General features: G+C 45.7%; 1 protein-coding gene across 2 annotated transcripts; it reads left to right on the forward strand.

The window, feature by feature from the left end:
* The first annotated feature begins 7,386 nt into the window (after window positions 1-7,386).
* LOC105687020 (band 7 protein AGAP004871-like) lies at window positions 7,387-13,265 on the forward strand. 2 transcript variants are annotated; one of them, XM_020852936.2, is made up of 7 exons: window positions 7,392-7,735; window positions 8,869-9,078; window positions 9,745-9,925; window positions 10,039-10,200; window positions 10,507-10,672; window positions 12,330-12,537; window positions 13,110-13,265. In XM_020852936.2, the coding sequence occupies exons 1-6, from the start codon at window positions 7,675-7,677 to the stop codon at window positions 12,471-12,473; spliced, it is 924 nt and encodes a 307-aa protein (XP_020708595.2). In that variant the 5' UTR covers window positions 7,392-7,674; the 3' UTR covers window positions 12,474-12,537; window positions 13,110-13,265. The 2 variants fall into 2 exon arrangements, with proteins under 2 accessions (XP_048504853.1, XP_020708595.2); XM_048648896.1 differs by lacking the exon at window positions 10,039-10,200 and having other exon boundaries at window positions 7,387-7,735.
* The last annotated feature ends 1,286 nt before the right edge of the window (window positions 13,266-14,551 follow it).

The raw sequence follows: 14,551 nt of genomic DNA on the forward strand, positions 1-14,551 counted from the left end.
GAATTATCAATTATTCGGAACTTTTTTATTATCGGTATACGGATTATTATTCAGCTAGGAAAAAAAAGTGTTGTTTCCAAAAAATAACAACGCTTCAAATAAATTTATTCGCAGGAATCGATCGTATACATCACGCAATTGGTTATTGAAACATGTGAAAAACAACTATCTGTTCAAAATTTCACAACCAATCATAATAACGAATTTCATAATTTGGATCACAACACATCGCAAAGGACTCGGGAAATCAGCGAACTACACCCACTTGAAAGTTGACGAGCTTTGGGACACAATGTCGACAATCGACCGTCCGATGTAGCTGTGATCAAAAGATCAGAGGCAGGAGCGTGCAGGTGGCATCAGACAAACTTGGAGTTAACACCGAGAGAGCTTATTCCCTTTGAAAATCATCCAACAACAGGGCGGGCTCAGACTACGTCGATACTTTCAACTCCCTAACGCCGTATTAAAGAGAAATTAGGAAATGGGTATTGCAGAAGATTAAGGCGGATGACGGCGTCGTATGTAGAGGGCTGAAAGACAGAAGCGTTATTCCAGCCTACGAAGTCAACCATGGTACAGAACAAACGGTGTTGGGTAAGGTCGCGTTTAGCGGGGTTGGAAAGCAGGAAGTAGCTCCACCGAGGACTCGAGTCGATTACTTTTCCCCGTTAAATAATCCGGTCGCTCCGTGTCCAGTCGAAAGGTCTCTTAACGAGCCACCGGACGGCCGCGCACATCTTGGAAAAATTGAATAAAAAATGCGAAGACAACGAACTAATGGGGTACAGAATAGCTGAGTTAATCCTGTACGTTGTGCCACATTTGTTTGTCTTTTTTCTTCTCTGTTTTTTCATCGGTTGATTCTCGATTCAAGCGCTCTGCAGTTCCAGGATCTTGATGAAATATTTCGATTAAAGGGGTTAAGGGATAAAAATTGTAAACCATAAGTCCCTGTACCGTTGATTGCACGCCCGACGGTTTGGAAATTCAGCGGTGAATAACGTCGGGAATAATTGATTTTCATGTCCGGAACGATGCGACGGGTGGGGGAGAACGGAAAGGGAGGGCTCAACTCGTGCTAACCGGTGTACGTTGCCTTTACATCAAAAAATTATTCTACCCATAGTCTCGCTTAACAAACACGGTATACGTGTACTATACTATACGGATTCACGAACGATGAAAAGTTTTCATCGGTATATTTTCATTTTCGCGAGATCAGTCGTTATATCTTGCAGTTAATCCTGGTTGAGGGCTGCAAGTACATCCAACCTTTGGACACGACGTGGTCGTTAGTCTTAATCGTTTGACTGCTATTAGTTTGGTTCGCTACCCGTCGTCTCTCCGCTGCACTTCTCTCTCTCTCTGTCTCGCACTCGCACTTTGTTACTCTTTTTATCCCACTTTATCTTTCTCCTTATCATTACACACCGATTCTTAGGGTTTTCGCTCGTTTCACCGCTCGCTTCTTGGCTTCTTTAACTTTATTTATGGGAGGCACTAAACTCCCTGCCATTGGTTTTGATTTTCCCTACAGTTGCGGGAATCCCCATCGGGGACAAGTCCTCCTATAAATGTATACAGCTTTTACGCGTAGAGGGGAACAGCTGCTGACGTTGACGAAGAACGAGATAGTCGGTCCCGTTGACAAACGCGTGTCTCTTGCAAATGAACGATGGTATTCGGAGCGCCCGTGGCGCGATTAACCGCCAACTCGGATCTCTGATTTTAGGTGTAATTACTGCAGGTTAACTGCCGTGCCTTCACCTCGTGTTCAAGGGTGCTCGGGGGCTCCAATTATTAAATCATCCGCAGGCATCGAATATACGAGACGGCTTCGGGCTTTCCTCATCGCCATATGCTAACGATTATCATGACATTCCAGCAATGAGTTTTGGGTATGGAATCGCGAAACTGAGTCAGTTGAAACAAAGTTGAATTCAAGGAGTTGAGTCGTCGGGAATTCGACTGCGCGCGACAACCGCCGTTGCGTTACACAATGTTAAACGATTTTTCGGCGACTTAAACTATCGTTGAAATCCACAGCGAGTTCGGGTCGATCTCGTTATTCCTTTTTCGTGTTGCGGGACTAGTTTCGTATCTGCGCTATTCTCGAGACAAATCATCTCGTGTCGGGTGCATCGAACATAGACGCATACGCAGCTGTCTTGTAGTTTCGAACGATTGCTCCTTAACGTGACAGATCGTTATAAGAAGCACGTAGAACAACACTCGATGTTTGACGACACTCGCCAAGAACGTGCGAACAGGTCCCTTCGTATGTTTTGAGCTCCATTCTCTCGCAACTCCATCGTTGGCCACTCGATCGATCGTGAAGCGGCAAATAGACTGCGAAAGATAGTTGGCCAAGAGAACGGTTTTACTCTCGGTTTCATCGTTAATGCTGTGTTGGTGGATATTCAGTTGTACATAGATACAAACTACTATATATATGGAGTGTGGAATTTAATCATAATTTCGAAGTATGAATTTCGTTGGCTAATATTTCGGCGCTACGGTGGGGCAAACCAAGACTGGGTTGGGAGGTTCCGAGTCGAGTGAGGGTAGGTTAGGTAGGGTAATGTAAGGTAAGGGAATCTTAATCTCGTTGGAGCGGCAGCGGCCGCCTCGCAGATTTTCCACCTGGCACTCGCAGCCCTGGGGTGTAATTTCAGTAATTTAATTCCTGGGCTTAATAGAGGAACCCGAGCGAAGGGCGGGAAAAAAGCGACCAGCGTATCAGGATATAGTCCGGGTTGGGGGTGGAACGAAAGAGTTAAAGTAGAGCTGCCAAGATTCTGCGTGCATTACCGAGACTTTTCTCCTGAATTCAACGCTGACGGTCTCTAAGCTACCTCTTCCTTTTCCTTCCCCTTCCCCTTTCCCTTTCCCTTCCCATGCCCTATTTCGCCCCTGGCAGTCCGCCTCTCTTCGGCCGTCTCCCTCCAACAAAACGAAAGAGCCTCTCAAATGCTGTTCAGTTTCACCGGTGATACGACAAGAGCCAAAGAGGAGAGGGAGGGTTACGGTTTTGGTTGGGGTTGGGGTTGGGGAGAGAATAAGCCCTGTTCGATTATCATGATCGAGCTGCGGAGCAGTCCTACCATCGGGAAGGGGATATGCCGAGATCGCAAAGTCCCAGGGGCCGAAATTGGTGAGGTGACCCTCGGCGTCATTGTCACTCGTCGCTGGAGCGCGTCGACTTAACTTTGATATACCGTCGCGGCGGCAAGTCATCTCTAAGTAGAAACAGTGTGTACTTACACCCGCCCACGCCGACGCTGAATGCCTCGAACAACCAGGGAAAAGACCGGAAAGAGGAGCCGGAGAAGAAAGAGGAGGAGGAGGATGCGAAAACCGGACTAAACTTGGCCTGCCCCAGCTCTTTGCAAACGGTAAAGCGGTAGAGCACAACCATCGCCACCACCGCTACCGTCGTTCCTCTCATCCCCTTTGTCCTCTTCGTCTCTTCGCCTCTCGCCTCTCGCCTCTCGCCTCTCTCCTTTCCTCCACTTCCGCTTTTCCCCGACCAGTCGAAGAAGCTTTCCTCCAGGGCGAGCCAACATCGGGTATCGAGTGAGAGCCGATGACGTACTTTATTCGCTCTCGGTTCCTCTCTCGTTCAGTCTACTCCTCAGAGTGATCAAATTCGACTTTTTCTTCACAATCTAGGTTTCCCCTTACTTGTTCATCCGAATGGGAAGCTATAATGGAGTCGAAGATTTCTCAATCCGCAATAGCTATATACTATCGCGGTTGGGAAAATAGCTGGAATAATAATAATAACGATGGTTTACTTTCGATAGATCATGTGTATATCTATATAAATTATATCCCAATATCGTTCTTCGGGGTTATTAATTTTTACCTATAGTAGCGATAAATTTGAAGGTAGTTTCAATTTGTCGAAGCATCGCTGCAAAGCTCGGATACTTTTATCGTCTCAGGAAGCAGGTCGGCCATTTTCTTTCTCGATTCTCAATCGGCACATCCAATTCGCGGAAGAATTACATACGATGCTACCGGGCGACAGAAATCGTTCCGGAACTTCATTTTCGGAAACGCAGGGCACTCCAGTGAACCACACTTTTCCACTGTCTTCGAGTTACCACTTTTCCTTTTTCTTTCTCATCTTTCTTGTTTCTTTATTAGATATTCGGTCACCGTCGACCTTCGTCAATAGATATTGCAGCACGTACAACCTATTACAGAGGCTTCCTCGCTCGAACGATCGACATAACACTTATCAGGATTGCTAGCCACTGTTCTCCAGGTTCATTCTCGATGAATACATGCACTAGGGCGAAACTGTGTTGGCTAAAATCGATTTAGATTCGTGAAAGAGTTCATGGGATGAACGATACCGTGCAATAGCCGCGATATCGCACTTTTCGTTGACATCTGTTTTAACTATTGTTCCGGCGCTCTTTCGGTTGATTCGTTTTTCTTACACTCTTTTTTTTTTTTTTGTTTTTTCTCGATTTTTGGACCGCTACAAGCGAGTTTTCAATCCGTAATCCTAACGACGAATCGGCTGATCCGCTCAGCAGCGTCTGCCAGATCGATCCTCTTCCGTTTTATACTTTCGTAATCCATTCGGCTGCGGGGTCATCGACCCGGGTAAAAAAATGAACGACGTCTTCGCTACGCGAGTGAGAAACAACACGACCGAGCAATCAGTCCAGAATTTTCAAGAGCCACGAATATCGTAGGATATCTCGAGAAAATCGAGCGGCCGTTGGTGGAACACCGGAGCATTTCGAGCGGTGACACCGCTGCGAATGATTGAAAAAAGATTGCTCTGCACGTCGAGTGCCCCCCCTGTGGATTCCACTTATAAAGTGTAATCTCATATAATAACGCATTCACTAAATTTTTTAATCTTGCTACTACAAATAGATAGCGCTTGGCTTTCACGAGTATACATACGCAACAGGAATCAATGTATATTTCAAACTGATTGTAAAACTTTACACTTCCTCGATATGCTTCGTACCACCACCAACCAACGATACTCGATACGCACCAGAGATCCGTCGAGTATGTCGAGTAGGTGGTCAGATGGTCCGTCATTACGGGACACTCCGCACACGTTATTACCGTTAGGTCACCCTGTTCTCAAGATGTAATTTGGAAACTCGCACATTTCTTCAGACCGTGAACATAATACTCGTTATACGTGAATAACACTTTTGTTGTACCTATATTTTCCCGGCAGCAGCTACCCTCAGGATATACCGTAGACGTTGCGGGTAAGTTTAACAGGAACTTAGAATTCCACGGCGATCCATCGTTCCGAGAGAATTCTTCCGAGAGACACATTCTTCGTAAACGGGTGTAATAAGTTTTTTGAAAATTCCTATTCGAAAGTATTGATACTCCTTATTATCGATGTACAATGTATGGTTCATGCATGATGGGCGGCGTTACGCGCCGTCGAGCAATGATCTTCGTGTGTACGTAGAAAATGAATCGGGCTGATTGTAATCGAGAAAGCCGATCGCAGGGTGCAGTCAGTCGAGAGACCTAGAAAGTTCCTTCGACCCTAGGGATAATTTTCACTCATTGACTATATGGGATGCAGCTGATTCATCGTTAGTCGGGGTCGTATTCTGTAGCACGAGGGATTAATATACCACTGAGGAAAATGCACCACGGCAGAAAAGCGCCTGTCGGAGCACCGATTCGAGTAGTTCATAAGCATGGTACGATCTGGGTAATAATTGCCGAGGTACGATCGAGCGCACGAGTGTTATTTTATTGTGATCATTTCCATCTGCACAACGTTGAATTTTTCCACTTTTGTTTGGATTTTTGGTTTTTTTTTCACCGCATCATAATTGAAGGAAAAATATTTCTAAATATTTTACGGTTCTTAAACACATGAGAAGTACGTACTTATATACGTGAGTTTTATTTTCCAAAGGCATAGAGAAACGTGTAAAGGGATTTGGATTCGGTGGCAAACGGTCTTATGCACGGTGTCGTTATCGGCACTTTTGACAATTCTGAAAATGAAAAAAAAAAAAAGTCCACCAAAAATTGATACTATTATCTCGTATTCCGAGCGTTACCGAATCGACAGAGTGGTTCTGTCGAGGGTGATCGTCGGTTTCCGAATCGAAACTGAAAACAGCTGCGATTTGAAAACGGTCCGACCCTCGCAATTTCGTTAAGAGCTATTTCAGTCGAAGAATCGAACAAAAAATTACGGGGTTCGAGCTTTTTTCGTCGGTACACCGGGGCACCCTGTATACATATACCAGATAATGATATTGCGGGTACATTATATATCGTTGCGTTGAAGCTGAAGGTGGATGACGGCCACGGAAGGTAGAGAGAGACGGAGGGCCTACACGTCTACTATATTTCGATCGGATAACATCCCTCGCTTGGCGCCGCGGGACACGTATCCAAGCCATGATAGAATTATAGAGCGGTACGGGGAGAGGAATAGAAGTCGGGGTGCGGACTGCGGAGAGTGAAGGTGTAGGAGAAAGAGAAGGAGAAAGAGAAAGGGAGGGGAAATAGAGGTGAGGGGAGAAGTGGGATAGAGCTAACAACGTGATCGCGGTTCAAGCACTCCCTGAGGATCACCAACGGCAGCTACCCTTTCCCCGCCTTCATCTCAACGCCGGATACCGGCAAGGGTTTAGTTTTAAAGGTGTATGTTTCTCTATATCTCAACCTCCGCGCACCACCCACGTCTTCGCGTCGCGATTCTTCCTCGCTTCACGGATATACGCGTGTGTCACGCGCACACGTCTGCCCCATCCCTCCTTTCCTCGATCGTGAAGGTTAATCCGTCCTTCATCTACCCTCATCTCCAAGGTATTTAGCGTCCGACCAAAGATTTCTCTTTAAAATATAGAACCGCGACCCTGAACCTCTCCACGATCCCCAGGTTCCATTTTCCCTCCGAATTGAATTATCGGCACCGCCGCTTTTCCCCATTTTATTTCTTCTCAGCGGCGAAGAGTCGTTAACCTTTGATCCTTCAGTTTTGTATAATTCCCGCAATCCGATCACGGCTCGTTTGCCGGTGGACACGTAACCACCCTCTCTCCTATCCTCGCCGTCCGACGATAGGTGATAATCCATTTATAATATATCAACCATGTGTACACGGGTGAATCACGAACCGTTTATCGTATCACCTATACGTAGATGTATTTCATAACCGTCCATCTGGCGCGTAACACCGCGCTTACACAATCCGTAGAAATGTATACCGGACATTCCGATCGACGCGTCTGTTTCTCGTGGGTTGGCACGGCAATTATTCACTTTGTAAGTAAACCACCGAAAGACGCTCGCTCCACGGCTATCGGACGAGATGTGAGGGGGATGTGGATCAACCGGAGAAGTCCAACCGCCGAGATGACCCACGGTTAACTTTGGCGCACAGTGTTTTGCTACCAGTTAACGGTGGAAGGCGAGCCCGACCAAGGCAACGCGTCGGAACAGAACGGTCGAACCATCGGCGTCGGCGGGGCCGACTTATAGACGGAAATCGACTGTAGCCCCAGTTATCTCGGGTATTTCCGTTCGGTGTTACGTTAAGGCCTGCTTACTCGGTTACAACGTTTCGATGCCCTTTCACTGATTTGATGGAATCCCATTTAACTTGCCGAAAACTCGAAAGGCCCAATCAATCGAACAACTCGGGTTATGGTAAACTTTGGGTGCACCAAAACTGACAGCGGCGGAGTAGAATGTTTCGTTGAGTTCAGTGAGTTTGAATAATTCAACGTAGATCGTGGAATTTTTCCGATGATGTCATATACCAAATGAAATGTAAAATAATTTTCCGTCATCGACACGCCAAAGTAGGCTACACAAATGAACGAATCACGTCATCCGAAGGGGTTGCTCGCGCGACGGTGTTTCACGTTAATTAGACAACGGACCGCCGCGGATCGCAATTTTACGATATTTCCTCTTTCGCGGGGATGGTTGGTTCATTTTGGAACGCCAGTCGCGTGAGAAAAGAGATCTTGTACGTAACGTCGTGCGGAGGAAAATTCGGATTGTCAAGAAATACCGCGTGTACGTAATTAAACGCTGTGCGGCACTTTGATAATATAAAGTAATTACAAGAGTGACCCTAACGAACGAATAAATTACCGAAATAGAAATCAGGATTCGGATCTTACGTGTGAACCGAACGAGGGTTCGAGTCGCCCCGGCAGCTCGGCTTTGTACATGTATAGTCGGCGGTGCGGGACCATTAGATAACGATAAATTGGAAAGCGCGAAGAGATTTCCTTGGCGTTGGCTTCGGTGGGTACTGCGGAAGATCGCAGTATACACGCCGACGGGATACCCGCGAGTCTTTGAATTTCGGAAGCTTATCTTTCGGAAATGAAGGAGACCTTGAATCTTCGAGATGGCAAACACCTAGTCCCAAAATTTATTGATGGATGATACACCTTCAGAAGGATCGCGTACCGAAACATCGCGTGTTTACTTTGTTTAAAGTTCAACTTTGGGTTACATTAATACCCGGCAGAGTATCGTTAGCCTCCGGGGAAAACAGAAAGTTAATCGCGGAACAGAAAAATTTTCAACTTCTGAGCAAACGCTGCAAACGTAATCGTAAGAACTGTACATGTAGCTCAGTTTGATGTATGTGTAGATAAATGTATAGATAGAGTGAAGAAGTGGCGTTGAACGAGAAGGAGAATGTATTCAATAAATAATCTTTCACTCTTCGCGCGGAACTCGTCGGCGCTCTTTTACTCGGTTTATTTAGGAAAGAAAAGTTGAACATTACAAAGGATACGTTGGTATCTTTCGATTACGAATTATAAGCGTGGAAAATTTTGACTGCAATATCGTCTTTGTTTCATGTTATACCTCGAGAGGAGTCAACGAACTCACGTCTGTCGGCTAACGGATATAAAATCAGCGCTATGGCCAGGTTCATAGAAGTGCTGGCAACTATCGGATCATTCGTTCTCATGCTCGTCACCCTTCCCTTTTCTCTTTGCTTCACGTTCAAAGTTGTTCAGGAGTACGAGCGAGCGGTAGTCTTCAGAATGGGTCGCCTCAAGGGTGGAGCTTACGGGCCAGGTATGTATCTACGACCCGCATTTCGCCAACTCCGGAACTACTATTTTCTCGGGTGGTCATTTGATTTTTTCGTTTCGGGCGGGTCGAAAGAGAGAGCTCGGACGGGATAACTCGCCATTTTGCCAAAGTCAATATAAATGCGAAGCATATCGTAGATATTTGCAGTGCCGATGGTCATGTTCCGCGAGATTCTGCTAGCATGGCATGGGACTTTAGTGGTCTGGCGACGATCAGTAGCAACGGTTTCTGGTTCGGTCAGTGGTCAGACCATGTGGTGTAGCGTTGCGGTGGGTACCAGTGGTCGCGTAATATTGCTAGCAGCCATTGCGGATTCGGAATTTGGAGAATGGGAGATATATCTATACAGTCGCGGTAACTAACACTTTGGGAAGACCCGTAGGTTCGTCGGGGGTAACGTAAACTTGAGAGTTGTCGGAGCTCTGGCTTTGGTGCAAAGCGACGTAGAACACTTGGAGTAAACGAAGAGACTCCCGCAGGATAACTTCTGACGGAGTAGATGGATAGACGTTGCTTCTATTGCCGATAGCTCGGCTGGGTCTTCCTATAAATATGCGACGGATCTGCACCTCAAAGCAGATAGTAAACTCGAGTGAATATCTGCACGCCAAAGTTCGGTAAACATCTACTTTATTGGTTCTACTGCAGGAACTTTTTTCCTGATGCCTTGCGTGGACAACTGCGTGCTGGTCGATATGAGGACGGTGTCCTTCGACGTACCTCCTCAGGAAATTCTGACCAAGGATTCCGTGACTGTGAGCGTTGACGCGGTTGTTTATTACCGGATAAAGGAACCTCTGAACGCCGTCGTCAAAATAGCCAACTACAGGTAGACGAGATCAAAGAGGATTTTCATTGCACGAATATAAACCCTGAATTAAATCTGGAGGTTTTACTAATTTCATCGCAGTAGAGTTCACACTAATTACGGTTCTCTTATAGCCATTCAACGCGCCTTTTAGCCTCCAGCACCCTGCGCACGGTTCTCGGCACACGAAGTCTCGCTGAAATACTAGCCGAGCGGGAAACCATATCGCACACGATGCAGAGCTCGCTCGACGAAGCAACCGACCCCTGGGGCGTCAAGGTGGAACGCGTCGAGATGTGATTATATTATACACACCTCCTCACACAGTTTCCCGCGTACTGCAACTACGAATACGTACAAAAACCCCCTTACTTTTAATTACACCGTACGTCAGACATCCGAATCGCGCTTGTTTAATCTTTCACGGCTTCTCTGTAATATTTATCAATTAACCGAACCCGCGAAACGACCAACTATCCCCGCTCTTTCCCCCCGCCGCCCCAACGTCCCTTTTGCTTTTTCATTTTCTCCCCTTACCCTGAATTCGGTCGCTCCTAAACGCACGTGTTTTTTCAAATCCCACGATATCCGTCATGCTCCAGAAAGGACGTTCGCTTACCCGTCCAGCTCCAACGGGCGATGGCAGCCGAAGCCGAAGCAGCGAGAGAAGCCCGGGCCAAAGTAATCGCGGCAGAGGGTGAGATGCGCGCGTCTCGTGCTCTCAAAGAAGCCAGTGACGTCATATCCGAAAGCCCAGCAGCTCTTCAGGTCAGTTAAGATTCATTAGCTACAATTCGAGTTCACTCGAGGTTCGCCCGCGAATGCCGTGCCGTGCCGTTTCTCCTACGTAGACATACGTAATCAGGCATGAGTTATCCTTTCACAATTCCAGTACTCCCTCGAGTCTTGCGATCTTCCAGCAGAATCAAAGTTCCTACTTCCAGTTACGCTTATCGATGGGCTATTTTGCTCGCAACTTTACTGTGGTAAACTGTCGGTCGGTCCTAACGGTGTACTGTTACTCACACCCGCATCACTTACATCACTTTGTACCCCTACATTTTACTTCGAGTCTCGCGTATCCAAGCATGTCGATGACAACCGGTGACATGAGAATCCCCAAGATTCATGGAACGATCCATGGATTATTTTCACGACGTGGTATACAAGGAGTATAAATAATTATTAACGCTAAAACTCTCCTTGTCAAAAATATCATCTCACTTCGAATGAAAGGACGAATGAATGACGCGACATTTACACACTGAAACGAATGGCATCTGCTGCCTCTCTTTGATGATCTCACGGTAGCAGCGAAGAATGGAATATTAAACCATTCGTCCCTTGACACTTCTTGGTACCATTCGGTTACGCTATGTATAAGTATATGTGATATTGGAAATAGGAAATTGTCTTTCTACGGGATGCGAGAGAATGACGCGTTCGTAATACGGCCGTCGATCGATAATGCGAGTATTTTTGTTCGCCGTGTGACTGGCGCACTTTGTAACGATGTAGTTCGATCACGCTCTCTGGGCTTGGTACAACAAGTCAACTCTTCGTTGAAACATCTCCGGGTATAAAGTGCGCCGCGATGTTCCAACGTTGCACAGCACCGCTCAAGTGTCAGCGACTTGCATTTAATAACTGCCTCGGTAAAGTCGGTTTATTGCCCTCTGGAGAACAACTTATCACGCAGCAGCTGCTAGAACTCCTTACGTGAATAAAGGCTGACTCAATGGGGATGGACGCGCGGGTTCGGAAAGTACGAGTATAAGAGTAATGCACCGTCAGGGGTGTAGATTTTACTATTGCGGGCTTCGTTAAATAGCGGAATATTAATTTCAATTCAAGTGGACCACGTATAAGCTTCCGTGTTCAACTTACGGCAACAGCTAGCGATCTCGGGGTGCTCTAATGCGATCCGTGTAATTATCGCGATGAAATGTTAAAACGCCGCCGCTCCCGCTTCAACTATTAATCCCTCAAGCATTTTGCGAATTGAGGCACGCTCGCGAAGATACCGAGCACCACTTTGCCTCGCAGTATCGTCACCCTCGGAACTATTACATCTTACACCTTCGCATTCACCCTCATTATACCCCGCGCTACGAGGTAACCGCGCATGGATTTTCAACTAGTACAGGTACCCAGGGTTACGCAATGTGTGCTAGGGGATAGAACCGGTAATAATTCTACAACCTCTGTCCGGATAAAACAATCTACAACGTACAAGCTTTGATGCATCGCCGACCCCATTGTTGCAGGTTATCCCCGGTATTTCTAACGTTACTCACATTTAATATCCTATTACAAGCGTTACGAGAAGAACCTGGTTGTTCTGTATCGCCCAATATATCGCGGTTAATGTGCCGTTCGCGTTCATCGGCGAATAAACATATTCTGTTATTCTGTTCGGATTTAGCTTCGCTACCTGCAAACCCTGAACAACATCTCGGCGGAGAAGAATTCGACCATTATATTCCCACTACCCGTTGACCTGCTGGCGCCTTTCCTCTCATTTGGTCAGCAACACCAACGTCAGGAAGTTTTTCAACGTCAGCCGTAACCGTCGCCATAGTTACGAATAGAATTTAATGTTTCTGTTTCGAAACATCTAACCGGATATGCAGGTAAGTTAATTGGCAGTAAGTTCAAATTGGGCAGGTATGTGCACGGGAAAATTCCGTTTTTATTTTGCGCGAGATGCTAATTTAATTGTATGAAAGTTTGGATTGCGTTACTCAGATGGCATATAATGAAGTTCATGTAGGTATCTTCGCAAGAATAATAACCAATAATTCTTGCTTGCAATTTGTAGTCGTGCCAGAACTTAATTCTCGTAATTAGAATTCTATTATAATGTGCCGCGGAGACGTCTGCAACGAAATGTAAAAGCTTTTGCAAGCTCGGCATAATAACAGCGAACCGCAAATGATAATTATTATTTGAGGGTCGTGTCTCTGTCGGATCGGTCACCCGTTAGATATACATATATATATATATATATATATTATATATATATAATGGTGAGACGAAGGGGTTGGATAAAATAATGGACCAGTGATTGCCTGTATACTATGGATTGGGATTGAGTTGGTATTGAATCCGGTGTTCGTTTCGTACCATATAAGCAGAAAACTTAAGCTGCGGTATCTGAATCATATATCACTGAACGTCAATTAACAGATTTCTGGTTGGTTAGATTGTTTCCAGGATAACGCAAGCGGATAATGGACATCGCCAGGTCGTCGGGACGATCAATTACAATCGGTTTGAACGTGACACCTGTATACACGTAAGATATATCGTCGTACCTATACCTACATTGTAGCTACGCAATAATAATCAGGAAAACGAGTGTTCTCATTTTTATTTACCGGTATCTCACTTCCTCAGAATTTTGTTTTTTCAAACCGCGTGTCCGGTCGAAGGGACATTCGACGCATCTATCGAATCTACCGACCACTGAGTAGCGGCCGGAGCGATATCTAAAGCTTTCTTGAGGAATAATGTATACGCCGGTGATTATCCAGATGGAGTGATTCCGTACTCGATTCACATATATGTATGCATAAGCTTCGCGTGATGTACCGCAACAGTGCGGCTACCCAACCGCAGATGCACATTCGGCTCGATGCGTTTTCCCTTAAGTGTGTCACTGCAGCTAGCGAAAATGAGATTAACGGCGCCAACTCTATTACCCAGTTATTAATTAAGGCTCGCGCATCCCCGGAGGTTTTGGTCCTCTAACTTCCGGTGTCAAAATAGTTTCGGATTCGGCTAAACCTCATCGTGTTGCCCTGCGAACCTGGAGGACATACCGAACCAATTCTTGCTAACCCGACGAATGCAGCACCGGCAGAAACAGACCGTACAACTTTCGATCAATCGCGGTGTAAAATCTATCGGGTTTGGCAAGACGAGTTGTTTTGTTCTCTTAAAAGCGAAAAGTGCGGATCCAACCGCGTACAGCTCGAATCGAAATATAACCTTTGTTCAACGAATTGCATCCCAGGTTTTATTCTGCCTTCAACGAGGACAGATTTTATATTTGTTTCAGTGAAACAGGAAACGGTTGAAAACATCCCGATATTAGAATTGTTATAGTCATTTTTTTGCATACAGTTATTTTGTTTACAGTGTCCGAGTTTTCAGTTGCTTTATAAATTTCTAGTCTGTCATTCAAAAATATTTCGAATCACGGACTTTCGATTCACTCTTTTGAAATATCATTCGACAGCGTTTTCACGAATTCGATTCTATTGAATTCCATGAAATGGAGACACAAACAGAAAATTCAATCAAAACTGGCGCGTCAAAGATGTCAATGGGGGTTACGCTACACTCTCCTTGCCTTCCTCGATGAATAACCGACGTTGTAGTCTCACAATCAGCTTCAAAGGGTTTTGTACTTATTGGTTTGATTAGGCGCCCCTAATATGAGTTCACATCAACGGTACGATTGTATTATGGTACACATTGTCGTCCTGCAAACAAGTGCGGATCAGTGGATACCGACAAAGCGTGATGTAATAGTTGTTTGAAATTCACCTTCGAATTATCAGCGCGGTATTCAAATTTGCTCGGTGCTCGGTACCATCGCATCACTTGTGAGCATTGATCCTCCCGTTATACCTGTACCAT

The sequence above is a fragment of the Athalia rosae genome, chromosome 1, assembly GCF_917208135.1.
Source record: "Athalia rosae chromosome 1, iyAthRosa1.1, whole genome shotgun sequence".
Taxonomy (NCBI): domain Eukaryota; kingdom Metazoa; phylum Arthropoda; class Insecta; order Hymenoptera; family Athaliidae; genus Athalia; species Athalia rosae.

Coding starts and splice junctions, on each gene's coding strand:
- LOC105687020 (XM_020852936.2), top strand. CDS start 7,675: ATGGTAAACTTTGGGTGCACCAAAACTGACAGCGGCGGAGTAGAATGT. Junction 9,926..10,038: donor GTCAAAATAGCCAACTACAG/GTAGACGAGATC, acceptor GTTCTCTTATAG/CCATTCAACGCGCCTTTTAG. Junction 10,201..10,506: donor AAGGTGGAACGCGTCGAGAT/GTGATTATATTA, acceptor GTCATGCTCCAG/AAAGGACGTTCGCTTACCCG.